This window comes from Sphaeramia orbicularis, chromosome 19 (genome assembly GCF_902148855.1).
Source record: "Sphaeramia orbicularis chromosome 19, fSphaOr1.1, whole genome shotgun sequence".
Classification (NCBI taxonomy): domain Eukaryota; kingdom Metazoa; phylum Chordata; class Actinopteri; order Kurtiformes; family Apogonidae; genus Sphaeramia; species Sphaeramia orbicularis.
In genome coordinates this window covers 36,607,770-36,635,472 of record NC_043975.1, presented here as the reverse complement: position 1 = coordinate 36,635,472, position 27,703 = coordinate 36,607,770, and the positions used below count along the sequence as shown (strand labels likewise).

Sequence of the window (27,703 nt, the reverse complement as noted above, 5' to 3'; positions counted from 1 at the left end):
CTCGACTGTGAAGCTTACTTCCTGGATACGCGTTCTGAAAAACAGCCAGGTTGGAGTTGTTATTATCTTGGACGGAGTTTCCAAAAATCTGCCGCTAAAACACGCACATATGCAGTCTTTCAGTAGCGAATGACCGTTTAATGTCGCGATATTACCCATGATAACGTAAACGAGAGGTGAGACGTGGGGCGCAAAGAGGTGAGTAATTAAACTGATTGTAATGTTAGCATGCTAGCTAAAAGCTTCAATACTCTTTAAAACCTCTGTTAAGTATTTGGAAACACTAAATGCTTGTGTTTTTTGCTATGTTTGTGGTTAGTGGCGCCGTAAGGAAGCGAGGTGGATAGAAAAGTGTGTCAAATGTTGAAATGAGTTGTGTTTTTCTCACAGAGCGCCACGTCATTGGTTGAACTTGGCAGAAAAAAAACACACACACCCGGAATTGAGCAGTTTTAGACCGGAGAGATTTGGTTATTTTAGGCAAACGGAAGCTGCATCCGCCGTGTCTGACATCTACTCACGGACTAAAGGAGACGGACTGAAACACCGGGTCAAAATGACGGCGTCCAACTGGGGTCTCATCATGAACGTGGTGAACAGCATCGTCGGAGTGAGCGTACTGACGATGCCCTTCTGCTTCAAACAGGTAGAGTCAGGCAGACAGGTCCAAGAACAGGAGGTCTCACATGGTTTTCACTCAAGTAATTTATTGTGAACTGGCTTTTTAACACTCAAACACCTAAAACAAACCAAAAACATCTACTGATCTGAAACATTTAATAACTTTTCTATCACTTATCCTATGAATACATGTGAACAATTCAGGTACATTGCAGTTTCTCAGCTTTTCATCATTGTCAGATATGATCCATTTGGACATCCAGAGTCTTCAGAAACACTGTCATCTTCTGCAACATTGATTCACCAACAAAACCCATGTAGTTTAACAAATGACAGTGGCTATAGGTGCTTGCTATGGGCAGTTAGTGATTTATCTTGTTGAAAAAAACAAAACAAAAACATAAATTTTCCCTGTTTTGACTGAATAACCTTTGAATTTATGAAATAAATAAAATGAATGAAAATACCTGTATAAAACTGATAAAACCAAAGTTCAGAGGATATTATTTTAATAAATGGTAATAAATCATTTAGGAAAGGTTAACTATAGAGTGAAATATTATTTGGAAATTGTATAAGCAATACCATTAGGGCTTTACTTTTTAATTACTTTTTAGAGTTGAACAGGTAGAGTCAGACAGACAGGTCCAAGAACAGTAGGTCTCACATGGTTTTCACTCAAGTAATTTATTGTGAACTGGCTTTTTAACACTCAAACACCTAAAACAAACCAAAAACATCTACTGATCTGAAACATTTAATAACTTTTCTATCACTTATCCTATGAATACATGTGAACAATTCAGGTACATTGCAGTTTCTCAGCTTTTCATCATTGTCAGATATGATCCATTTGGACATCCAGAGTCTTCAGAAACACTGTCATCTTCTGCAACATTGATTCACCAACAAAACCCATGTAGTTTAACAAATGACAGTGGCTATAGGTGCTTGCTATGTGCAGTTAGTGATTTATCTTGTTGAAAAAAACAAAACAAAAACATAAATTTTCCCTGTTTTGACTGAATAACCATTGAATTTATGAAATAAATAAAATGAATGAAAATGCCTCTATAAAACTAATAAAACCAAAATTTGGAGGATATTATTTTAATAAATGGTAATAAATCATTTAGGAAAGGTTAACTATAGAGTAAAATATTATTTGGAAATTGTGTAAGAAATACCATTAGGGCTTTACTTTTTAATTACTTTTTAGAGTTGAACAGGTAGGGTCAGACAGACAGGTCCAAGAACAGTAGGTCTCACATGGTTTTCACTCAAGTAATTTATTGTGAACTGGCTTTTTAACACTCAAACACCTAAAACAAACCAAAAACATCTACTGATCTGAAATGTTTAATAACTTTTCAGTCAGCTTTTCATCATTGTCAGATATGATCCATTTGGACATCCAGAGTCTCCAGAAATACTGTCATCTTCTGCAACATTGATTCACCAACAAAACCCATGTAGTTTAACAAATGACAGTGGTTATAGGTGCTTACTATGTTCAGTTAGTGATTTATCTTGTTGAAAAACACAAAACAAAAACATGGATTTTCCCTGTTTTGACTGAATAACCTTTGAATTTATGAACATCTACATAATCAGTAAATTAAATGAATGAAAATGCCTTTATAAAATTGTTAAAAGCAAAATTCAGAGGATATTATCTTAATAAATGGTGATAAATCATTTAGGAAAGGTTAACTATAGAGTAAAATATTATTTGGAAATTGTGTAAGAAATACCGTTAGGGCTTTACTTTTTAATTACTTTTTAGAGTTGAATAATCATGTGAGTTTTAGTCAGTTAGTTGAATAATCATTGTATCATCATCAGCACATGCCCTCCACCCAAACCAAAATAATAACACAAAAAAAAACTGACTAGCAAAAGAACAGGTGAACCACATGTATAGGTTACTGGTTGATATTTTAGCACTTTTTAAACACTTTTTCTGATTTTATGAGATGGTAGAAAGTTTTTGTCCAAATGAGTAAAATAATTCCATTTTTTAACAACCGTTTCAGTCTCCTGTTAACTCCGTTGGGCTAAAATACAACATGAACATTAGCTCTGCATCTCTTAAATACAACATGAGTCTTCTCCCACCCCCAAATAAAAAGAAAAATAGTCAACTCTTAAAATAATAGATCTTAATTTTGCTCACTGTTTGAACTAATTGATCATTTGTGCACATGCATAGACATGAATGTCCAGGAGAATTTAGATTGTCACTGAATCAAATCCAATAGGAGTAGTTACTGAAGTGGAAGTCAGTTTTTCTTTAAAGTTTGTAGAAAGTTTAGGTACTATGGTTTTTGTTGTTATATGGCTAGAAAGTCCGTTTCTGAATAAGTGCAGGTGGAAATTAGAACAAAACATTTAGATATTATCTCAGAAAAGTCACAAAATAAATCTACTCATGAATGAAGTTGACACACATTTCTAATTTTGCCAATAACAGAGCCCAACTTAGAAGAGCTAATTAAAAAAAATGCATACTATTTAATACTTTATCTCTGTCTTGTCATGCTTAGGAAAACCCTGATTGTTTTCTTAAATACTCCAAACAGGAGCCAAAATACAGACAAACTAAAACAAGTGTGTAAAGTACATTATATCAACGGCTGTGCTTTTAACACGGTCTTCCACGTTTTTATTCTGGAAACCCACTAAGACTTACAAACCATAGTTACTTGGTTTTTAAAATACATGTGTACTATTCATCAAATTAGTTTATAAATGAATGTTCCTGACCATTTTTTACTGCCATGTTCTCATACATAATTTCATCTCCAATAGCTATTTATAAGAGGTGCATGTTTGATAAGTCAGATCTTTGTGGAGTTACTGAAAACCTATTGGCTGCCCATCTTGTTGATGTTGTTAAGGTGACATTTATTTATGGTATTTAAGATAATATACTCATATCAGTAAATGTACATGCACAAAGACTAGTGTTTACAGTTTGTTTGTGTGTTATTTAGTCACAAAATGAGTGAAGCAGTGAATTGTGTTTGCAAAGTGACAGTAATGCAAAGTGTTGATGGTTTCAGATGCAGTTTTTCCAGAATTCATCAATCTATCAATGAATCAAAGATTATTTATATAGCACTTTACAACAAGACCAAAGTGCTTTACATCTAAAAGCATGATTAAAAAATTATAAGATAGAAACAGTTTAGTCAAATATCATAAATATGCATAAAACAATAAGACACAACACACAGTGATAAAAAAGATCACAGATTAAAATCTAATAGTGTCTCAGTGCAGAATTAAGATTTGTGTTCAAGAGCTTATAAAAATTTACATACACTTAATCTAACATTTGATGTATTTTTAATTAAGATTAAGTTTGTGTGGAAGCAGGAATTTTCTAAACACTTACAATGAAAAATGTCAGTAAAATCCCTGTCTTTCATCAAAAAGTGAAACAAAACAATAAACCTTGTTCTTGATCATGCTGGCAGTGAGCTTAATCTTGGCCTTTTCTGTCAATATTTAAAGAAAATGACTTACTAACCAGGCAACTTCTTCATATGTCCTTTACCTCATCAGATGTATAATCTGCCTCCTGTCTTTTCACAGTGTGGGATAGTGTTGGGAACACTACTGTTGTTTTTCTGTTCGTGGATGACCCACAAGTCATGCATGTTCCTGGTTCACACCGCCAGCAACACCAAAAGACGGACCTATGCTGGTTTAGGTGAGTTTAATGAGAGACTAATGAGAGACTTTGTCATGGAAGAGAGAGTGTATATTTGGTTTCATTATAAACTTAGCAACAGGCACAAGTTGCCTGTCTTACTCTTCCTGGGGTTTGTCTGTATGTTGACAGGGGGGGAAATCTCATTTGCACAGGGAGTTCTATGTTTTACATACAGGATCTGGCAGCAGTACCCAGATGGTAACTGCCACCTTCTTCCTCTGGTCCAACTTGCTAGTTAGCATTAGCAACAACAGTCCTCACAAGTAACCAGCAATTGTGTAAATAACTTTATTCAGTTTTATCTGTGGCAGCCGCAGTGAATAACTAGTGGGCTTTGAATGCTAGCTAAACAGAGTTAGTCTCCTAATCTAAGGTGTTATCACAACAGAAATCCTAATTTAGGACACTGCCATCTGTTTGTCTCCATGTTGTTCTCATTGATGTCACTCTTTTCTCCACAGCCTTCCATGCTTATGGGAAACCAGGAAAAACACTGGTAGAAACGAGGCAAGTCTCATTGTTTATTCACATTTACAAAGGACACTTTATTTTTATTAAGGGAGTTGTCCTCCTATTATAAATATTTATCAATGTTCAACACTTTCATAATACACAGATCCTGTGGTCATGAATTTTCCAGGCTCAAAAAGTATTTAAATAAAGTAAAAGGTTTTGAAAAATTCATGGAATTGAATTTTGTTGTCGATAATGTAAAACAAATGACTAGAGCAAATTTGTCAGACAAGGACACTGATGAGAAACTGTGGTGCAACACTGAGCGGCTTTATTTTCTTAGATTATCAATTATGGAGCTCTTTTGCCAGTTAATTTGTGTAAAATCTACAGTTTTGTTTCAAATTGTTCGTGAATATGTTATAGCACGGTGTCGTAAACCAGTGTCAAGTTCAGTTTTCCTTGATATATAAAAGTGCCAGCTTTTAAAACCCAGTCATCAGAATTTTGGACTATAAAGTCCCCTGAGAGGTTTCAAATCCAATCTTATAAAATGTATTTAACCCTTTCATGCACAGTGGTCACTCCAGTGGACAGTTCTTCTCCAGCTGTTCTCTTGTATATTCAGGGTTTTGGTCGTTTTAGTTCCATATCAGCCAACACAGTGGACACTTATGCACCATCCCATAATACACTGACATTCAGACCATTACTGTAACTTTGCTGTTCTTAATAAACCTGATCTGCAGTGATATGTTTTAGTGTAAATCAATTGCTAATTCTTATTAGACTGTAATTGACAGGTATTTTTTAAACTTTTTTTTTTTTTTTGCATATTATCTCCATGCTGTGAATAATAACTAGTATTAGAGTATGTTCAAATGTGAGAAAACATCTGATTAGCAGCAGTAAAAATGTTTTTATTACATAGTTTTCCATATCATTTTCTGTTTTTAGATTTTAAATACATGTTTCTTTGCTTAAAAAATCAAATACATGGTGTCCAGCTGAGTGGAAATTTTTGTAACATTTTTTTTTTTAAGTCAATCACATTGTTTTTTTTTGTTTTTTTTATGTCTAAAGAGGAATAAAAACACTGCAGAAAAATATCTTGACTAAATTTCACATAATTAGTGCATGAAAGGGTTAAAACAGTATGTTTGTCAAATAGTTTTTGGTCATGGAAATAAAACTACAAAACTAAACCAACATGGAACCAATAAGCAGAAATCCAACTGTGCAAAGCCAACATTAAGAATATGTCAAATAAATAAATAATGAACTAACCTGAACTGTTACCCATTTACTTTGCAAGTAATGTTGGGACTGCCACCACTTGTTATATTTTCTTGCCAATATGGACTGGTAAATTATAAAAGATGAAATGGTTCTTCAGTTGTATTCAGAAAGGTCCTCAGTCAAGTCCTTAATGTGAGTTAAAACTACACAAACCCTGTGATGTAACCACATCTGACACTGTGTAATATAAGCCAATGTCTGAATTATTCCACTTCTTTGAACAGACATAGAAAGTCTGTAAATGTTTCATGGAAAGTTATTGAAAAGTTGAGAGGTTTTGTGAATCATTCTAGTTGTATTTTGCGGTTCTTGAAAAGTCACCTGTGTTTTCATGTCTTTTCCTGTCTGTCTGTCTTTGCAGTATGATCGGGCTGATGTTGGGGACCTGTATTGCCTTCTACGTTGTCATTGCTGATTTGGGCTCAAATTTTTTTGCTCAGCTGTTGGGTTTGCAGGTTTGAATAAATAACTTTGCCTAATCACTTCAACCAGTCTCTCTGAACTCAGCTGCCTTTCCCTTATCTACAGTAATAAATAATTCAAGTAATTCTAAATTATGTGAATTGTCACGACTGCTCTGTATCACATTAGGTAACTGGCAGTTTCCGTGTGCTGCTGCTCATCGCTGTGTCTCTGTTCATCGTGCTTCCTCTGAGTCTGCAGAGGAACATGATGTCCTCCATCCAGTCCTTCTCTGCTATGGCTCTCATGTTCTACACTCTCTTCATGTTCACGGTGAGCCCGCCACCGCACAGCAAGCTACACTGTCTGTGCACTGGGACTGTAGAGTAGAAACACATTTTACATTCACATTGTAAGCTCCACAATCAAAACGCATGAGAAAAACTGTCTCCAGACAAAATAAGATGGCAGTTCATCAAAACAAGGAGTTTTGTTCTAGAAATGGTCAAATGAAGCACCAAAAATTTATAGCACTGTATGTGGGTAAAGTAGTTATCCATCAATAATTTAATCATTTTTTACAGTGTAAGGGGACAGTTTTCTTATAGTGTTTTTGGTTATTATGTTCTTTATATCAATTTCTACCAGTTTTTATTCTTGCATTTTTTCTTCAGTTCTTTTCAACATCTTCCTCTTTTACATATGAATACCACAGGCTAAAAGAGGTCTCATGTTTAGTAACTGATGCATAGATTACTTGCCTCACATTCTGCATTAACCCTCACCTTTTTGTGATGAATGCTATTTTTGTTGTGCTCTGTGATATTTCCTCTTTATTTACCTCTTTGTTCAGAACTGTGCCCCCTTTACCGACACATTATTGTCTTGCTCCTCGTTTTTAAAGAGCAAATCAGCACTAAATCACATTGGAATGACAACTGTTGCACTACTCTGAAAATGGCTGAATCAGAAAAAAAATCCAGCTTTGTAAATTAGATGCCTTGAACTGTTAAAACACAAATGAATTCAGAAGGATCGAATTACATGGACAGAGGCTACATCCACACTAATATACTCCTGTTCTAAACAAATAAGTTTTGATACTTTTACGACCAGTGTCAACAATACTTTGGCGTATAAGGGTCCCTAAACAGAGACTTTTGGAAACGACGAGCAGTCTGTTTTAGTTTAGAAGTCTAGGGTTTCGTTTCAGTGTGATGAACTAAAACAGAAACTTTTGGAAATTATGACCCATGAAGAAAACATCTCTGACCACTGGGTTTTTAATTCACCACAGATACTGAATTATAGGCCTTTCTGTCCTTGTTGAATTGTCAGCAGTGTCTTTTTACACTTAAATTCTGCATTTTATCATGGCATTATAACATTCTCAGAGGAAGATTTGTTACTTGCGTGATGTTTGACCATTGCTGTGTCCCTCTGGAAATGTGACGTGCGTTACAGCCATCTTAGAATGCATGGAGATTAATTCTAAAACTGCAATAGAAGATGTGTGGACAGATTGTTTAATACTCATATCTTAAAATGATGTGTATGTGATATAAATGATATCTTTCTATTGAAAACTTCTAAGCTTACTCCAGATTTTTTTTTTTTTTTTAAGCTAAAGAAGTTAAAAGGCTACCAAAATTAAGAAAGCAATGTTTATAGAATATTAGAAATAGCATTTGTATACATTTTATACTCTATTATAGTTTATTCTTTGTACCTCTTATTTATTCTTGTTCTATTTTTAGGCCTACCTCTTTTCTTAATAACTAGGTGAGAGAGAAATGGCATCTCAATTATCTGTATATTCTGTGCATCTAGTGAATTGACAAAAAAACTTTTTTTTTTTTTTTAATCTTCAGCCAAAGAAACCCATCACCAAAGTTAGGTTAATCTTTGTTAAAGGTTTTACAACATGCTCTATTCTAAGCACTGTAGGTTTTAGCCTAACAGTTTTCCATCTCATGTGGTTCAGCTCGTTTGCTCTTTGAATACACACATACAGTGATGTGTGTGTGTGTGTGTGCATTTGTGTGTTATTTTTTTTTTTTTACCTGTAGTGCTGATTCCACAGACGTCACAGCTGTGTACAGTCCCTCTGTGTGATATGACTTCCAGTTTCATAGCATGGTGAATACCTGGAGAAGTGTGGTGTGTGTGTCTGGCTTTAGATCCAGGTCCGGCCCAGCCTGCCTGACCCAGTCCAGACCCCTAACCCTCTAACAGTGACGTATCTCCTTCCCTCCCCCGCTTTCATCCTCTTTCCTCTTTCCTTTTTTTCCCCCTCCTCTTCCCTCTTCCCTTTTCGTTCACTTGCTTTCCTTCATTCTGCCTCGCTACACCCCTCTGCTCTTCTGCACCCTGTGTTTGCCTCCTCCTGTCCCACTGCTGTTTCCACCGCTGGTGCTGTAGATAGTGTTGTCGTCTCTGCACTACGGCATAATCTCAGGCTCCTGGGTGGAGCGGGTTCACCTGTGGCGCTTCAAGGGCGTCATTCAGTGCCTGCCCATTATCGCCACAACCTTCTGCTGTCACCCGTAAGTAAACCACGGAAAGCACCCCCAAAAGTAACACCACAGTAAGGGCAGTGGGAGGGGGGGTGGAGAGTGAATTTTGGAGTTCAAGGAAACCCAATGTTTCCGCCCCCTCATCTCCTTGAAACTGCCCCACCACCTACCTAAACCTTTTGCCAACTCCTCACTGTCATTCCCATTTTTCACCTTTAATTTGGGCTTGGTCTGAACCATCTCAGGTGTGTGTGTATGTGTGTGTCTGGTGGCAGGAGGTGTAAGTCATAGGAGGGAAACTCTACCTCCTAACCAGGATAGTCAGTCTGGTTTTGGATGTTGGAGGTTTCAGGAGTTTTCTGCTTTTAAAACAGGTAACTAAAGGAGCAAGATGGAGGAAACACATGCTGACCAAAAACCTGCAGTGTAGTTAGATTTCCCTTTTTTTTTTGATCAGGTCATTTTTTTATTTAGTATGATTGTGTACTTTTGTAATTGCACAAGGTCTTTGTTCAGTATGTGGTTTCCTGTCATGTCTCTTTGTTGTTTCCCTTTCTTCATTTTCTCTAGTTTTCTCTCCTCATTCATTTTTTCATTATTTTGTTCGTGAGCTGTCAGCATGGGTCCAATCCTGCCCTCCCCTGCTCTTCTTCTTCGTGCTGTTCCCCCACTTGACTTCATTTGGTTCGGGCCGTAATATCCCCACCCCTCCTTCCCCTTCAGATGGTGCTGTCCTCGTTCAAACATGAGCTGCTCAGCGGCTGGTGGCTGGGGCGGGTCAATGTGGTGCGCTGGGAGGGTGTGTTTCGCTGTCTCCCAATCTGTGGGATGGCCTTCGCCTGTCAGTCGTAAGTACTCCTCCCGCCCCTCCACCCGCACAGGATCGTCTAATAAAACTAATGCCAAACAGGGCTTCATAAGGATCCCAAAGTAGCAAGCCCATTGATTCCGAACTGGGGAAAATAATTTTCTGTAATCCTAAATTCACATAGTAGGTGGACTTTTCCACTCTGTAACTCCTGCAGTCAATTAAATCTTTCATTGCTGCATGTTGAAATTTTAGCAAAAATTACTGCATGTGTACTTTCATTCTTTTAAGCCACAGTGGAGGGTTTGGGTTGAGTTTGTCACATGAAGAGACTCACAGATTTGTGGTGCAGATTGGTGTGGTTGTTAAGGGGTTTCTAGTTGTAAAGGCAGCTTGTTTTTCTTTTTTTTTTTTTCCTCTAATGTGCTTTCACAGTCAGCTCATTCATGTCTCCTCTAGCATTCTGCCTCTGCCAACTGAGGAATTAACCTTTTAACTTTGTTGTAGACTTAAACTACTTTAGTGCTTTTGTTTATGCTAATTGGAAAAGAATAGAACTACATTTAGTAGTTAGGTCAAGCAAAATGCTAAACATTCAGTGACATTTTTTGGCAAGAAAATTAGATATATTTCATCCACATCATACTTCGTCAGTAAAGATTTGGAAATTCCAACTTGCTGTATGACCATAGAACAGTCTTAAGTGTCAGTTGCAGAACATTTATTTAAAAGTTTGCATGTGAAGACACCATTTGCAACTTAATGATAATTACATGAAAGACACAATAAACTGTAAACAATGCAAAATGAGAGATACCTAAAAGATACAAAAGACATGAGTTGAAACATCACAAAAATGACCTAAAAGAAGCAACAGGACAAAAATGACTTTAATGACACAAGACACAACAGGATTAAAATGATTGTAAAGTTGGAAGGTGCCATTGGATGCAATAAGATAAATACAAAATAAGACACAGGTTGGATATAATTGTAAAAGGGGCAACAAGCCAAAAATTATGAAAAAGACACAAGTTGAAAGCAATAAACACTTTGCAACCTGGACAAAACTGTGAAGAAGACTGTTATTTATGGCTATAAATGGTCTTTTTATGGTCAGAACATTTAACAGTTCTAACTGTAATTAAACCCTAAAGGCAAATTCCTATAATATTCATTGCGATATTAAGCTATATCAAAATAATCATTGTATAGCCCAGCCCTAGCAGTTAATCACATATTTGCATTGATAGTATTTTCAGGGGCTTGAGCTTAAAGAGCATGTCCCAATCAATATTGATTTGAATCATATTGTTCAAACTACACTTGGATGATGACCTAGCTTGAATATCAAATGCTCTACTTATACTCAACAGTATGTACATCTTGTACAGAACTGTGCAAAAGCTCTAGGCCACCTTTAGATCTCTTGTTTTGCAGGGTTGTAATAAGCACATTGTTGTATGTCTCTGCATTTTTTTTTGGAAGGAAATGCAAAAAATGTGTGCACAGTACTTAAAAAATACACCAAAAATTGGAATTAAACAGCTTCTACAGGTTCTAAACTTTGCTAATAACAGCTAACCTCACATTGACTCATGTTTTTTGCACAGTACTGTAGTAAAAAGGTTTTAGCATCCCATTAACTAATATTACAGTACTGTATTTTCACGTCTCCCAGTGTAATGAGAACGCCTCCGAGTCACTTTTGTCATTCATGTCTCCATTTTCACCCATCTGCATGCTCCATCATTGCTTCTTCTCTCCTGTCCTCGGCACCTTTAAGTGCTCACTCTGGGTTGGTGATGGGTAATGTGTGATGGTCTAATGGGATCTGGGTGTACAGAGTCTTATCTTTGATTTGAATGCAGCGTTGGTTAAGGGAAGGATGTAGGAAGGGACTGAGGTGAGGAGTGAGGTCATTAGGGGCCAGATGTTAGGGCAGAGGTGGTGGTGGCGGTGTTATGGGGTTTGTTTGTGAAAAAGGAGTGAGGTAAGTGGCTGGAATGGGTGACTGTAGCCCTGAGACTCAAAGGAGGTTTTAATTAATACAACTGAACAAAGCAAATGTAACAGTATGGTATAGAAGGCATGTTCATTAGCAGGGGAGGCGTGCACGTGTTCAGAGGAGGAGAGGAAGAAAGTTTGTGTGTGTTTATGCTTGTGTGTTGGTTCCCACTAGCAGTGCTGAGTGATATTTGGCAGGGTGATTTCTTGGCCTGTGGTCAGGCTGAGCGAGGCAAGCGCTCCGTTAGGCGGCAGGCAGCTTAAGCCAAACCACTAATCAACACATTGGAAAGCCGCCATCTTACAGACACACACTGATGTATTCACAGGCTGATTAAACAGCTCTCAGCACATTGGATTTTTATTACATTCATGAAATGTGTTTACTTTCAGTTAAAACATTACTTAACATCACCATTATGACGGGATGGGAGCTGGCCCCGTTGTTTTTTTGGCTGAATGTTGGAATAGCGAAGAGCAGTTAGCTCATAATGGAGGGACATAAGAAAAACATGTGCAATGGAAATATCCCTCTGTGATGCTACTGTCAGTATGCTTTCAACTCTGAGTTAATGATATCGTCTACAGTACACATTCTGGCCCTCCCAACACACATGCATTTACACACCTACCCACATTGGCTTTGAAGACCTTCTCGTCATATTTCCCCACTTTAAGGGCATTGCTACAGCAAATAAAAACACATTAGCCTCTGAGTCACGACCATTGAGTGACCATTAGATGTTTTAGCGCATCACTCACATTATGCTGTTTTATTTAACCTTGGCTATGAGATTTACTGGTTTGTGGATTAAACAAGCGTCAAGGAATAGCACCACGAGACACTGCACGCTCATAAAACCAGAGTGTGTGAAAGAAAGACAGGCAAACAAGAAAAATGAGAGGCAGAGAAAGTTATGGTTTCTCTCTCTCTCCCCCCTCTGTCTCATTTCTTCTTTTCTCCTTTCACATATATGAGGGCGCGAGCGCGGGGGAAGAACAGGCGAGCACAGAGTCGGCCAAGAAAAGTTTACAATGCTCTAAAACCTGCCAGGCACTAGCTGTTATATATAAAGCCTGTAAATTCACTGGTTAATGTGTTGCCGCTCACCTCCACACCACGCACACACTCTTCTTATAGCAAAGAACTGAGAGTGCGAGACGTTCAGGTTCAACCTCAGTCAGCCCATGACTACTGTCACCCATTCTGTGTCACACACACACATTCACACTTCACTCCCTCTGCCATCTTTCCACCGGTTTATTACCGTCAAGTGAAACGTATTTAGTTTAGAGGGGAAACATTATTTGTTAGTAAAGAAATATGAACAGTGATTTAATGATATGATTTGAATTAGAGATGGACTGATTACTTGGGTTGGCTGATTAATCTGCACCATCAGCAGACATTAGCTCTGATATTGGCGGCTGGGTAATATCACTCTTCTCAATCAGTAATTGTATTATTTAGTAACATAACGGTTACAAATCAACCCCAATTAATTAGTTAATTGCTTGAGTTTTTGCGAGGTTGTAATGAGTAGACATTTATTTTTCAGTCTCAGGAAATGTATGCACACATTAATGAAACCCCCAAAAATCTGAATTAAATGTCTTTTTTAAGCAAAATCCATAGTTCTAGTATGACCTAGAGCCTCAGACATTCAACATAAAACCTGGTGTAATACAGCAGAAGTTAAATGTAGTAAATGCATAAAAAAACCTCATAGACCAGGAACTGTTCCTGTGGTTCCTGACCTGTACTAGTTTATTTAGTTTCCCTAAAGTATCTCTATAGTATCAGTCAGAATCAGGTGTCAAACATCTGATTTAATCCAAAACAGGGTCAAAACGTGGCTTTTTTTTACTTTAGTACCTAGACAAAAGTTGTAGCAAGTTTTTTTTTTTTATTTAGAAAATTGAATGTAGATGTTTTAGACCCAAAAAATTACTCTCTGCTGTAGACAGCCATTCATTCTGATGAATCAGTGACACACAGTGTTAGATTCTAAACACATTCACTATTGAGCGTTTACATGTCCAGAAAAGAACTACGTAATATCACTGAAAAGCTGAGAAACACTGTTTTTTTAGGGCATATGTGTGGATTAGTCGTCAAAAAAGTATTGAACATTTGTGAAAAAAGCCATTTAAGCCACAGATAATGGTCTCAGTGTTTGAGAGTTATCAATATTATCTACCTAGAAGGACTCAAGACATGTTAAATGCAAAGAGAGGTCACATTAAATACTAGCCAGGTCTGTAGAAACTGTTTTTCTGGAATGATTCTAGCTGTATGTTGATACATAGACTGAAAAATGCATATCTATAATCATTATAGCCCAGCTAAGGTAGTTTCAGGAGAAAGAGTTAGTTTTTTTTTCACAAAGCTATTGTTTTATACCAGCCTTTAAAAATCCACTATCAGTCTATCTCTAATTTTAATAAATGCTGAAGCAGAAAAATGTGCTGCATTCATGTGTTTGTCAGTCATGGTGCTGTATTTTGAAAGTAAAAAGGACCAATTGATAAGTCAGTCAACAGTGTAATACAAATACTAACATCCACATCTCAACTGTTGATTTAGCTGAAACATAACCCTAGGCTCTGGCAGAAAGATTAAGTGAAACTGAAAAAAAAATGGATATCAAATAAAGATATCAAACTATTATTTGCTTGTTAAACTTTGCTCACAAGGAAGTCTTTCAGAAGTTGCTGGAAAACTAAAATCAGGACACGGTGCTTATGTTGTCACATTTATATTAGGGAGTTGGCACGAGTGACTTAAGAATCAGTCAAGCAGCAGACAATGCAAAGTGTACAGTGATATGTAACTGATGACTGCCTTCTGGTGTTGAAACTTTAATGGACTAAACAAGCTAACAGAAATCACAAGTCTGAGTTGGATGCTGACAAGGACATAAGGAGAGTGATGCATGATTTGATTGTTGAGTGGCACAAATGGGCCCCCATATGGCTGCTCATTTAAAAAAAAAAAAAAAAAAAAGACAGAGCTGTTATTATTACTGCTAAATTTGGAGTTACTGACTATGTAGACTGTCATATATTGGTTGAGCAGCAAAAAAAATCTCAAAAAACATCTAAGGGACACTGTTGGCAACACATGAATGCACAGCAGCAGCAGTCCCAGTGTGGTCTTCTATCTGGAGACACGCGGACTGTTTAGTTGTTGGACTGCTTGTCTCTAACAGGCAGGTGCTGCCGACCTACGACAGCCTGGACGAGCCTTCTGTCAAACGCATGAGCACCATCTTCACCTCGGCCCTCAACGTAGTCACCATCTTCTATATCACTGTGAGTGGAAAAAACACACTCCCACACACTACACATCACTGCTAGTCGTTTTATGTTTGCGTAAGTGAGAAATTAGACTTTTTGTGTTTTAAAAGTTGTGTTGGAATGTCATGTTTTCATCATTTCACTCACTTTATTCTCTTCTCATTTGATTGTCCTCACATTTTTTTTCCTAAACCCTCCTATTTCTTTTTGTAGGTGGGCTTCTTTGGCTACGTTAGCTTCACAGATGACATTGCAGGAAACGTTCTAATGAACTTTTCCTCTAACCTTGTCACGGAAATGATTCGGGTGGGCTTCATGTTGTCTGTGGCTGTGGGATTCCCCATGATGATCTTGCCGTGCCGCCAGGCCATTAACACCATGCTTTTTGAGCAGCAGGTGAGCTCAGATGCTACTAATGTTCTTGTGCCGAGGATTTTCTGAATGAATTTTGTTCCTGGTTATGTGGTTTGCTATAAAAAATAGTAGCTGAATCATTTTCTAAAAAGTGTGTTTTTTGCAGACATTTTCTGCCACAGGTACATTGCTGAAAAGAGCATTTTGAAACAGTTAAAATATCTTTCTTATTGCTGAAGGGTGCATCAAAATCCAGCTATCTTTTTGTTAAATTTGAAGGATGCTCCTGTATAAAACCACATAGGTGTGTAAATTCTAGCTTATTTTAAGATAGGTATGCATTCTTGCCTTATAAATATTTAACATGATTTTGGGGGAGATATACTGTATAATTTATGTAATGTTGTAGCTTTTTTAACATCACTGAGACTTTTGGCCCCAAATCCTCTGATTGGATGAGCTAATGATTGATGGAGCCCTTGTGTAAATCTGAGGAAGTGTTGTGATGGTGCCCTTATATACCCGATGAAGGTCAGACGCACCAAAGCATCGTAGTTGAATATATTTTTCAGCTGTCAGTGAGACACCAGGCAGTAGTTCCAGTCATTGTTGTAAAAAATTAGATGGAAAATCTGCATCAGCCTTAAAGTGGGGATACACTGAGTGTAATGGCAGAGCTCAACAATAAGATGTTACTCTAAACCGGGCCTTCTTTTACATTATCATTATTATTATTATTAGTAGTAGTAGTAGTAGTAGTAGTAGTAGTAGTAGTAAGACAAGATCTTAAAACCACAAAGCGTGAAAATAATATTAAACTTCAGCGTATGGTTGCATCTTAACAGAAGTGCTTTGAAAAACCTCATGTCTAACTTGACTAGAATCTTTTCGTATGCAGACATGAGCACCAGTTTACAAATACAAATATAAGCTGTATTGTTTCTGTCTTAAAATAATAAGATAATACCCAGATCCTGCCCCCTTGAAAATATATGTGTAATCTATCTGAGTCTACAACACAATAATTAATTTGAGATTTGTGGTGTCTGTCTCTTTCTTATCACATTCTTTGTGTTTTCTAGCAGAAGGATGGGACGTTTGCTGCCGGGGGATACATGCCTCCTCTGCGCTTTAAGATGATCACCCTCTGTATCGTGTTCGGCACCATGCTGGGAGGAATTCTCATCCCCAACGGTACATTGTGGTGCGCATGAACAGTGTGGCATGGATTGAAATTGTATGTGTGTGTGTGTGTGCGTGCATGTATGTGTGCGCGCGCGCGTGTGTGTGTGTTTGGGTGCAGATCACTGACTGGAGGTCTTTAAGGTGCATGTGGTGCTTTATGTGGGCGGAGTAGCTGTGCAGCTTTACGATGTGTGTGAATGTGACTTTACGAGTCAGTGACTGTCACACTCTAACACAGTCCTTAAATCAGGGCCCTAACTTTTATCTCCTTTTCGACGGGCAGACGGGAAGATAGGGCTATTATTCTCCCAGACTCTTTCTCTCTCACTCACACACATATACATCTGCACACACACCAATATTGGCTCTCTGTCAGATTCTTTGAGTCTTTCTGTCTCCCTCTCCAACGACTCTGAAGTGGTGTAGATGTAAAGGTTAGCATGAGTTTATGTTTTATTCATCCTTTTATATGGTGGCTGTTTGTTAAACTTTTGATTTGGTGAAAACACACACACTCAAACGCACACAGAGCAGGTTTGGCTGCCTCTTTGTGTATCTAATCAGACTAATAGACTGAGGAGAAGGGAGGTAAGGACCCTGGGGAGAATGGACACTAAATCTGAGGCAGACAATATGGTGTCCGTCCTCTGGATGAGCGATGGGTTTCCGGGCCCAGCGCCCACAGGCCGGTCCACTGAGACAGAGGTGGGGCCAGGGCTCACTGCTGCCAGGAGCAGGGTGCCATGCATCAGAGCCTGGAGCTGTGCTGACTAGAACAGCAGAGGTTAGCTATGAATGAAACTACCACTAAGGAGCACAGAGCAGGGAATTACTTATAGGCGTTATCTGAAAATATTAGAGTAGTGGGGATTGAGCAATGTGGATTTCTTGGGGCCCATAGCAGTAATTATTAACCAAAGACTCCAGTCACTGAAATGCACAAACATTTGTTGTAAAGATGAAAAATATGGATGAAAACTTAAGGCATGTAAAATGAAAAGACATCTGTAGTTTCTACCTTTGTGATTTACGAGGGCTGTTCAATAAGTTCATGGCCTCACCCAGAAATACTGGTTGTTATAATACAGGATGTTACATTCTTTCGTGATGGGATAGTGATGCTTGAACATCGATGGACCAAGTGCATTGCTGTAAATGGAGATTATGTTGAAAAATAAAATATAAATTATCAGTCTGTGTTGTTCTGTTCTGGGTGAGGCCATGAACTTATTGAACGGCCCTCGTAGTGCTTATTTTGTTCATTTTATTTTGATTTAGTGTATATACTGTATCTGAGTTCCTACTGTACAATTCAAAACTCTGAAAATACTACTATACTGAAATACTACAAAAAGATGTAATATTTCAAGTTCTGTTGAAAATGTTGAAATTTAATTCTATACAGAGCAAAGATACAAGCTATAAGTTATTGTATTTTTCGTTTTTTTTAATTTTACTGTTGTTTAATTAGTTGACCTGAAGTTAGAAAGGTTTAATAATCTATTCATCATATTAATATGATGGGAGGTTGAGTTCACTTTACACAGAAACAGCTGGTAGAAATGTCCCTCAGAGGTCTTTTGACTTTTGTACTTTGAGTTCATTTCAAAGCCTGAACCTTTCAACATTTTCTACAGTGAATACATTTCTATTATTATTATTATTATTATTATTATTATTATTATTATTATTATTATTATTATTATTATTATCTGTATTCCGGCTTGAGTAAAGATTGTGTACCTCTGCCTCCTCTGCAAATTTTAGAAAATCACAAACTCCCAAAATGTGATTTAAAATTTGTTTAAGATGACATCAAATGTGATAATTATAAAGTCTTTCTTTTCTGTTTTTAGTTGAAACCATTCTAGGTCTAACTGGAGCCACCATGGGCAGTCTCATCTGCTTCATATGTCCTGCCCTCATCTACAGAAAAATCCAAAAGAATGGCATCATTGCTCAGGTAACATTTGCACATTCATGATCATTAACTCTCTTCAAGTTCAAGTTATTACTTCTGCTCTGACTTTCTGACTTTGTCCTTCTCTGCGGCCTGTAGCTGGTGCTGTGGGTGGGTCTGGGCATCCTGCTGATCAGCACTTTCACCACCCTCTCCATCTCAGCCAGTAGCCCCGGTGCCAGAGTCCAAGCTCCTCCTCCTCCGGCACCTGACAAAACCAACCCACTGCTACCGGACCTCCCAGAGATGCACGGTAAAGATCATGACATGCACTAATGGCTGGCAATCACTTATCCACTCGAAAGCTTGTAGATGAAAGTGTTTTACTAATGAGCCATAGAAACGTTTACCTCAACGGGCTGGAGCCAGAGTTGTCTGCAGCAGAGATTGGACAGCAGCGGCAGCGTTTGCATGTCATTATTTGATGCAGGAGAGACCATGTTCTTTATATATGTTTTAGAGCTTCATGTGGCAGCAGATTGTACAGAGGAGACAGGAAAGCAGGGAACAACATGCAACAAAGGTCACCCGTACCGGGAATTAATCCAGGACATGTTTATTTATTGTTTTCCTTTTCAAAAGTCATGGACTGCAGCGCCCTTAAAGAGCAATGCAAAACAACAGAAGCCAGTAGCAAACAGGCCGGTGAGACTAAAACAAAAGCTCCAAGCCACTGAGAGAAAAAGGCTTTCTTTCATCTCTCTGAGAAGAAAAGATGGAGACAGACAGAGTGACTGATAGACAGACAGGCAGCGTGAGGAGATAACCTCTTGATAATATCTGAGAGCAGCGCTGAGTGCTTGACGTTGATGGAGCGAGAGTGATGCCCTTCAAACTCCAGCAATTTCTCAACCCCCGTTCTCCCCACTCCCCACCCCTCCACCCCCCACCTCTGTTCGTTTCTCCTGCCACCCCTCCCTCCCCCTAAAATACATTGTCTACACCCCCTGTCTCCCCCCGACCATATCTCCTGTGGCAGCTATAAAATGCCTGCGAGCTCTGACTATATAAAGAGAAGAGGGCGATACGGGTTTGGGGAGGGTACAAGGGTGCAGACGAAAGAAATGGAAATGAGACTGGGAGGAAAGCTGCGAGTTATGTTCTTGGGAAACAGTGGTGTTACAAGAGTCCAGACACCTTCAGTTTCACTTCCTCTCCTTATGTGAAGATTTGTAAAATATTGTTACCTCTTCACTTACACAAAAAAGTCCATCACTGTGCATGTTTCTCTCTTTCTTCTGAAACTCAGTTTGATATATTCCTTCCTCCCATGTGCATTGGCCTCCACACCTGTTTCCTCTCCATCAGTTTCATTTTCTATTCTGCTTCCTTTACCCTCATACTTCTAACTCAGTCATTTATTATATCGGACCAGTGCGCCAGTGGTGACATTGTCAGTATCTGCTGCCACCTAGTGGAAGTAGAGACCGCAAATAGGCCACTGAGTGCATCTTTGCACTTCAATGCCTGCTGTTAATATGTACAATAAACACATTAAAATAAAGTATAAATGTAATGCTATTTTCCTTAGACCTGACAAAGTAAATGGAATAAATGTGGTGGCGAATGTATGTTTTCTTAATATAACTGCAGTCAACTCTCCCATATTTTCTAGATGAGAAAACAACAAAAGAAGAATCAAAGACCTACCGGTTTTAGTACAAAATATGAGCAATGTGGTATAAATCTGTTGCTAAAGGACTCAGATGATATTAGAGGATCTTGACTTAAAGTGTAATAAAATGTTATTTTTGTGTGTCTATGAAGGAAATCACCCAAACAAGAAACCAGAAGACATTGAAAAACCTGAGCACCCTGGCGTTGCAGTGGGGGAACCTGCAGTGCGGGACCCAGGCGATCCCCCGCAGATTGCTGTACCAGTGGATTTACCTGAGAGGAAGAAACAGGAAGAAGCACAGCTGGACCGACCTGATGCTGGTAGGAATCTGAACCAGACCCGCCGTTTCTTTACTATCTTTTTATTGGCTTAAAGCTCCAGTGCAACATAGTTTCAGCCATCACTGTTATAGAGGTTACAATTGTAATTATATTTCAGCATATTATAAGTCATATGCTGTGAGAAGAAACAAGTTCTGCAGCTCTGTTTCCAAGCTGTAGAAGACCTTCCCTGTAACAGAAGGTTCTGGATAATCATAGCCATCTCCAGACAGCAGGGAGACTTGCATACTATATGATTGATAGCTTTAATTACTGATTGCTATTAAGGCTCCGTCAGATGCAAGTCTACTGCTCTACTCTGTTGTTAGACACAGATGCAACATGGCAAATCCCACAACTGTGATATGTTGACTGCACTTTTCCACAGCAGCATCAAACAGCATCGGATCATCCATCTTCATACTTAGTCTTTTGATTTGGACAGATGAGAAAGCTGCATAAGTTCCTGACTTCTGACTCCTGCAGCTTTAATGACACAGAAAAATAAAAAATAAAATTATATGTGAAGTTTTTATGTGAATCAACATATGAATGCTAGTGGGTGTGGACATATGTAATCCATTTTGCCCATTTCTGAAGAAATGCATCTTTGTTGTATCCTCCATTTCAGAGAATTACACACCAGATTAAATTCAGTCATCTACACTTGGTGTTTCTTTTTTCACACATTTGTTTTAGCCAGGAACTTTTTTACATGGCAACACAAATATTCTTACCAGTTATTTATCCTTCTTCCTCCTCGCATATTCCTCCAAATCAACCAGGTGTAGCTGCTTGAATCAGCTCCAAAAAATACATAAAAATAGTTTGCCTCTTTGGTCCAAAAATTTCTCAGTGTCTGATTTGGAAATCTTTTAATGGAGGAGTACAAAAATAATGAATATTCCATCTTGAAGAGAATTTAGTTGGCGCAAATTTGTATGACTGAGTATCGCTTCTCACTTAGATGAAGATTCTTTATTTTTGTCAGTACGCTCGTATATAGATCACATGTGTAGACATGAACCACAGACAGAAAATGACCTTGTGCATTTAACCCATCACTAGAACATGCAGAAACACACCTCACACTGTAGACTAGGACCAGTGGGCTTGCCATATCAAGCACCTGGGGAGTAAATGGGGAGTTAAGTGCCTTGCCCAAGGGCACATCAGCCAACAACTTTCTGTCAGTCGAAGTTATCAAACTGGTCACAAGCCGTCTCTCCAGCCTTCTAGGCCAGAGCATGTGTAATTATTGTATCTGTTCCTTATTTTGATTAAACTGTGGATGGATTTTCTTTGACGTCTTTAAAGACTCAAATATTGAAACGGTTATTTTAAAAGGATTTTCTTTTTTTTTTTTTTTTTTTTTTACAAATATTTGCAGACATTCTTTTCTAACATTAATTTTTTTTTCTCCAGATAAGAGCTATAATTTGACCCCAATGATATGAGCTGATGATAGTGCTGTATGTTTACCCAGGTGTTGCGGTACCAGAAGGGGAGGCCCATCGCCACGAACCTCCTATCCCTCATGACGAGGTCCAGATAGACACAAGAAAGAACAACGAAGAGCTGGAGGAGGAGAAGAAGAAGCCTGTTCTTCCTGCAGGAGGAGGTGAGGGTGAACCTGTAAAAGATCAAGAGCATGCAGTGGGAGAAGAAGACAAGAAAGAGGAGAAGGCTGAAGAGAAACAGAAGCCTGCTGAGGGGGAGGTGAAGAAAGAGGATGTGGACTTGGGTGGAGGTGAGGTGCAGTCCAATGAGGTTTTGGAGAAGCCTGGTGCCGACGTAGTCAAAAAGGACGTCGCTCAACTAAACGAACCGGAAAAACGAGATCCTGCCAAAAACCCCGCAGTAGGGAATGGAGCAGCGGTTGCCAATCAGGTTGAGAAAGCAGGCAAAGCTTCAGATGTTGGTGGGAAACGTGAGTATTTATTAAGCACAATTCAGACCACAAACTTATGAGACAAGCTTCCAGAGCAGTGACTCTCTAAACTCCTGCTCTAACTGCCTACATTTCAGGCCATTTTGTAGCTGAATATAATTTCTAATGTTAAATATAAAAGAGGTTATTGATGATGAGTGACTTCAGTTACATTTGTAGTATTCATGAAACAGTAGAAAAAAAAGACAAGACAGTTCATGTTTATGTATTTAGTGGAAATGTTGGTGTCACTATTAAAACAGGATTTAACCAGGACAGCTTACGATAATGCAAGCCTTTTTTGGTAACACGTAACCTACTGTCCATAAATGGTGAAAAAACGCACACTATATAATTCTACTTTCCAAAAACACAGTTTTGGTAGAATCAATCATCAGACTTGGGCTAACATTCTGATATAGTTTGTACTTGGTACAAATTTTTGGTCTGTACTAACCTTTACCATACAACTGTAGTGCAAGTGAAGCTCATATCATGGAACATTAAGAGTGACGTGTGATATCTGGTGGTCCTTAAGTTCCAGTTGGCGATGGCGAGCATCATCCTCCAGGAGATGACGCTCCAGCTGCAGACAGCAAAGATGCAGCAGATGAAAAAATGGACGGTAAGTGGACTGGACATTGGGAGTGGACATCAGTCTTCTGTCCCTTTTTTAGCAGCTATCATGTTACAGAGAGTGAGATTAAAAATCATTGTAAAACATTCAACTTATAGTAAGACATTCCCATAGGTTTGTCCATCAGTAGTGGCCTCAGAGGACCAGAATGCAGGTGCAGTTTTGTTCATGACGTTCATCATCTATGAACTACAGCATGGCCCTTATTTGTTTCAAGGTGTAAAGTGCAAACAGATCCATTTATTTTCCTTACTTCTGGACTTGGCTTGATAGTCTTTTTTGGCCTTCGTTGACTTCTGTTGTTTGCTTTTGCTCTCTCTCTTTCTCCATTTTTATTCCGTTTTCATTCTTTCTCTGCTGGACTACTATGACAGTGATAAAAAAGCTGGTTGCAGGTACGAATTCCCTCTTGCCTCTTCTCCTCCTTGTGTTGTCATAATTTAACGATGTAATACATTAGTTTAGAATCCTTTCATTCACTCACCTTCTAACAAGGATCCCCTGTTGCCCATTAGATGTTACATTATATATGAGAAAGTACTAAGTCAAAGTGGAATCTCATCCATTTCTCTGCTTCTCACGTAGAGACTGGCCCCACATTAACCTAACTGAGCTTCATAACTAATGTAATGATGTGAGAATATGTGGTGAGTGTGTTCTGCTCCTCTGTGCAGAGGGCCAACTCGACCATGCAGTTCTGCTGCAGGTGATCAAAGAGCAGCAGGAGCAACAGAAGAGACTTCTGGACCAACAGGAGAAGCTGCTGGCTGTCATCGAAGAGCAACACAAGGAAATTCACCAGAAACAGCCTGCAGGTAAGTACACACTGAGACTGTTAGTGCCCATTAAGAATATGCATCTTCATCACTGAAGCTGATGTGATCATCTCAACGCTTTGCACATGATTTGATACATTAAAAATACATATAAAGCAACTAAGAATGTGATACAAATACATTTTAATGTGATTGTGATGCAGTTTAATTCAACATATTATAATATCCACATGATGCAGTTTGATGCAAAGGTATGTAGTTAAAGCTTATTCATTGTGTTACATTTAGCTGGATTAGAGTTAATGCTTTCTTAAACAGGCCGCAAATAAATAAAACAAGAACCATTTTTCCTTCACATATTTGTGGCTCTAGTGCTTAAATTCAGTCAGTGTCTCATTTATAGCCTTTCTTTTTGAATTCTAAAACACCCTTTCAAATGTCCTCTGTAGTGCAAAAAAGTGACTGACTAAAGATAAAATAAAAACCAGTCCTTCTTTTCTCTTCTGTCTCCAGTTAAAGTTTTATAACACACCTCAGGCTCCACAGCAGCCTAAAGCTTTGTACTCGTTGCGCAAGACTCTGTATGAAGTGTCCATGACAGCAGTGGAGATGAGACGTACTTGGGGGGGGGGGGGGGGGGGGGGGACAGTTTAAGAGGAATAATATTCGGATGAATAGGATATTAAGCACAAATGACTGATCATATTTCTGAATAGTAAAGACATAGGACATCTACTACTAATAATAGTAATATACAACCTATTCAATTAAGATCAGACATACTGTGTATCTTAAAGACTGGACACTCTTCAGTTTGTAAGGTTTGCGTGTGTCTGTACTTTTACCTTATGACTGACTGCATCATTGCAAGATTGTATAACATTTGCATATTATTTTACAATCAGATGCAATGTTTAAATGGGTTTTTCTTCAAGACCAGAGACGTTTGTGTTTTTTTTTACCCTTACAACTGACTGCGAGATTTTTCTCTTTACAACCAGATGCAACATCTTCATGATTTTACCTTTATGACCAGATGCAACGTTTGTCTGATTTTACATTTACAACCGGATGTGACATTTGTGTCTTTTACCTTTACAACCAGGTGTGGCGTTTGCATGTTGTCATCTTTAAGACAGGAAGCAACTTAATGTATCTTTACCTTAAAGACCAGTCGCAACGTTTTGAGACTGTCTGATGTTTGCATATTTTTACTTTTACAACCAGGTGCATATATTTAGATAGAGATAGATAGATACTTTATTCATCCCATAGGGAAATTTACTCTAAAGGGTCAGTGTCATGTTTGTATATTTTTATATTTAAGACTGACAACTGCTGTGAACATTTAGAATTCTTTAAAAACTTTTTTTTAAAAATGCCAGGTTTTTCACTGTCTTCACACGATTCTTAATGTCTTAATGGGTTAATCAGATTTTATCCAAGCAAAATTGCTTAAAATGATGACCTCGATTTCATCCTGACTTGTACCTGGTGAACATAACCTATTAATCGGGTCTTAAAATCCCTACTGTCCATATTTTACTGAGAAAAGCAGTCATTACAATAAGTAGTGAATGTGTCTTAAGTCAAATTAACTTGTAAACTGAGTATTTGTTTCCTTTAGGTGCTGCTGCTGAAGGTGAGGCAGGCGCTCAGGAACATGCTGAAGTGGTGGAAGGTGGAGCAGTGAAGCCCAAAGAGTCAGGCCTCGCTGTGGAACCAAAGCAGCCTAAAGAGGCTGAGGCTGCACAAGGTGCAGCAGGTGAGCCTCACGTTGCAGACAAGAAAGAAGCTTTGCCCGTGGAACCGCATGCCGAGGTTGTGGATCCTAAAGTCGTTGTTCCAGTAGCTTATAAAGAGGACATCAAACCTGCTGGTGCTGGAGGAGAAAGTGAGCTGGGAGCAAGAGGAGTACCTCTGGGAAGGAAAAAACCTGATGACCACCAGCCTGTACCTCAAAATGAACAGATAGCCCAAGTTAAAGATGAAGAAAAACACGTTGACCAACTTAATGAAGAAAGAATAGAGAAAGAGGTGCAAGCAAGACTAGGAAAAGAACAGGCAAGGGAGATCAAAGAAAAGCAAGCCAAAGAACAAGAATTAGAGAAGGAGAGAGCTGAGAGAGAAAGGATTGAAAAAGAAGTTCAGGCAAGACTGGAAAAAGAACGACTGGAGAAGGAGAGGCAAGAAAAGATAGCCAGGGACCAAGCGCTGGCGAAGCAGAGAGCTGAGAAAGAAAGGATTGAAAAAGAAGTACAAGCAAGGGTGGAAAAAGAACGGCTGGAAAGGGAGAGGAGGGAGAAGCTAGCCAGGGAAAAGGAGCTGGAGAAAGAGAGAGCAGAAAGAGATAAACTAGCACAGAAGAAAGCAGCTGAGGAGAGACTCCAAAGAGAGGCACAGAAAGCAGAGAATGAACTCGACAGAGCGAGGAACAAGGAGGTGGAGGAGCCGCAAGAGAGGCCGGATCGAGCCGCTGAAGCCAAAAACGCAGCACAGGGGAGAGAGGGAGAAGACGGTGATACTTTGAAGAAAGGAGGCCGAGATCTGAAGGAGGAAGCCGGTGCCCTGGCAGACCCTGGAGATGGCGCAGAAGACCAGGCTATGAAAGCACAGGCTATCCCCCAGGGCTCCCACGAGAAAGTCAGGGACCAGGGGGAGATGGATCTAAGGCGGAGGCGCAGGGCACTGGGGGCCAGAGAGGCAGTGGGAGGGCCCCCGGAGGAGGCCGGGGCGTCCAGGGGGGTGCACAGGCTGGAGCCCCTGCTGGAGCTGGGAGGCTCCAATCTGCACGCAGCCCTGGAGGAGCAGTTACTGGCAGGGGCTATGGTGCACTCACGGCAGATTAAACAGGCCTCAGAGGCTGAGGGGGCAAAATAACACACATCAGACACACTCACACTCAATAAATGGACCACATACTCCACTTGTCCATTTTACCTGCAGAACCTCCTATTACTGTGGACCATGATATCTTTGCCTTAGAGTCTCTTATGCCTTTAGAGATATTATGGACATAAAGTGCACCTTCATTGGTCCAAGTGGCTGGCTTTAGTAACCCCAAAGTCTTTATTAAATAGAGCAAAGTGTTTTGTAAATATTAACTTATTTTTTTTGTGAGGGAGAATTTTAAGTTACTGTTAAAATGTATATAAATCTATGCAAATACCATTCCATGGGGTATCTAATATCTTTGAGTCACTTTAATTTGTCTTTTTTTTTTTTTCAGTTATTGCTTTGTCTGTCTTTATTAGTTCTGCTCAGTTTGTATTTCTTTGATATGTAAATATTGTAAATCTGTTATATTGATGACAAAGATATTAGAGCCACATATTGAGGTCAAGCCTTTTTCAGAACATGTTTTTGTTTTACTGTACTTTCAACTGAAAGTAGCTGAAATCAGCCTCATGCTGGAGCTACAAGGTGTAGCATAGCCTTATCGTTTGAGGAACTGTGGATATTAAAGCAGCTTGATCCAGACTGTAGTTCTTAATCATTCCATTGTTCATTTTTCAGTGCCTTCCAACCTGTATGCTGCAGTAGTGTTTTTAAGACAAAATATGGTAGTTGTTGATTTCACAAGGCCCCTTTTACTGTAAATTGCACAGTAATGGAGAAACAGTTCCTTTGCTTTAAGAACATTTTAGAAGAAAAAATACAGACTGTTTGTAGTGTTTCAGAATTCCCATGTTGGACCTTTGCTTTGTATAAGAGCCTATTTTTCTGACTATTTTTGTATATGCATTGTGTTTGTGTACATTTGCTGAGAAAATAAAATAAAAGATCTTTATTGTAA

General features: G+C 38.8%; 1 protein-coding gene across 3 annotated transcripts; it reads left to right on the top strand.

Annotated features, from left to right (window-relative positions):
* slc38a10 (solute carrier family 38 member 10) lies at positions 1–27,703 on the top strand. 3 transcript variants are annotated; one of them, XM_030121698.1, is made up of 18 exons: positions 2–198; positions 391–646; positions 4,222–4,339; positions 4,804–4,849; positions 6,456–6,549; positions 6,686–6,829; positions 9,736–9,860; positions 15,040–15,142; positions 15,341–15,523; positions 16,564–16,675; positions 18,523–18,629; positions 18,726–18,879; positions 20,394–20,564; positions 22,051–22,494; positions 23,033–23,119; positions 23,506–23,526; positions 23,806–23,946; positions 25,535–27,703. In XM_030121698.1, exons 2-18 carry the CDS (start codon positions 557–559, stop codon positions 26,785–26,787), a joined length of 3,393 nt encoding a protein of 1,130 aa, XP_029977558.1. In that variant the 5' UTR covers positions 2–198; positions 391–556; the 3' UTR covers positions 26,788–27,703. The 3 variants fall into 3 exon arrangements, with proteins under 3 accessions (XP_029977559.1, XP_029977558.1, XP_029977560.1); XM_030121700.1 differs by lacking the exon at positions 9,736–9,860 and adding an exon at positions 8,918–9,042; XM_030121699.1 differs by lacking the exon at positions 23,506–23,526 and having other exon boundaries at positions 1–198; positions 23,039–23,119; positions 23,806–23,948; positions 25,534–27,703.

Excerpts from the sequence above, each read along its gene's own strand:
- slc38a10 (XM_030121698.1), top strand. The coding sequence starts at position 557 with ATGACGGCGTCCAACTGGGGTCTCATCATGAACGTGGTGAACAGCATC. Across the intron at positions 647-4,221 it reads TGCCCTTCTGCTTCAAACAG|TGTGGGATAGTGTTGGGAAC; the intron begins GTAGAGTCAGGC and ends GTCTTTTCACAG. Across the intron at positions 6,550-6,685 it reads CTCAGCTGTTGGGTTTGCAG|GTAACTGGCAGTTTCCGTGT; the intron begins GTTTGAATAAAT and ends GTATCACATTAG.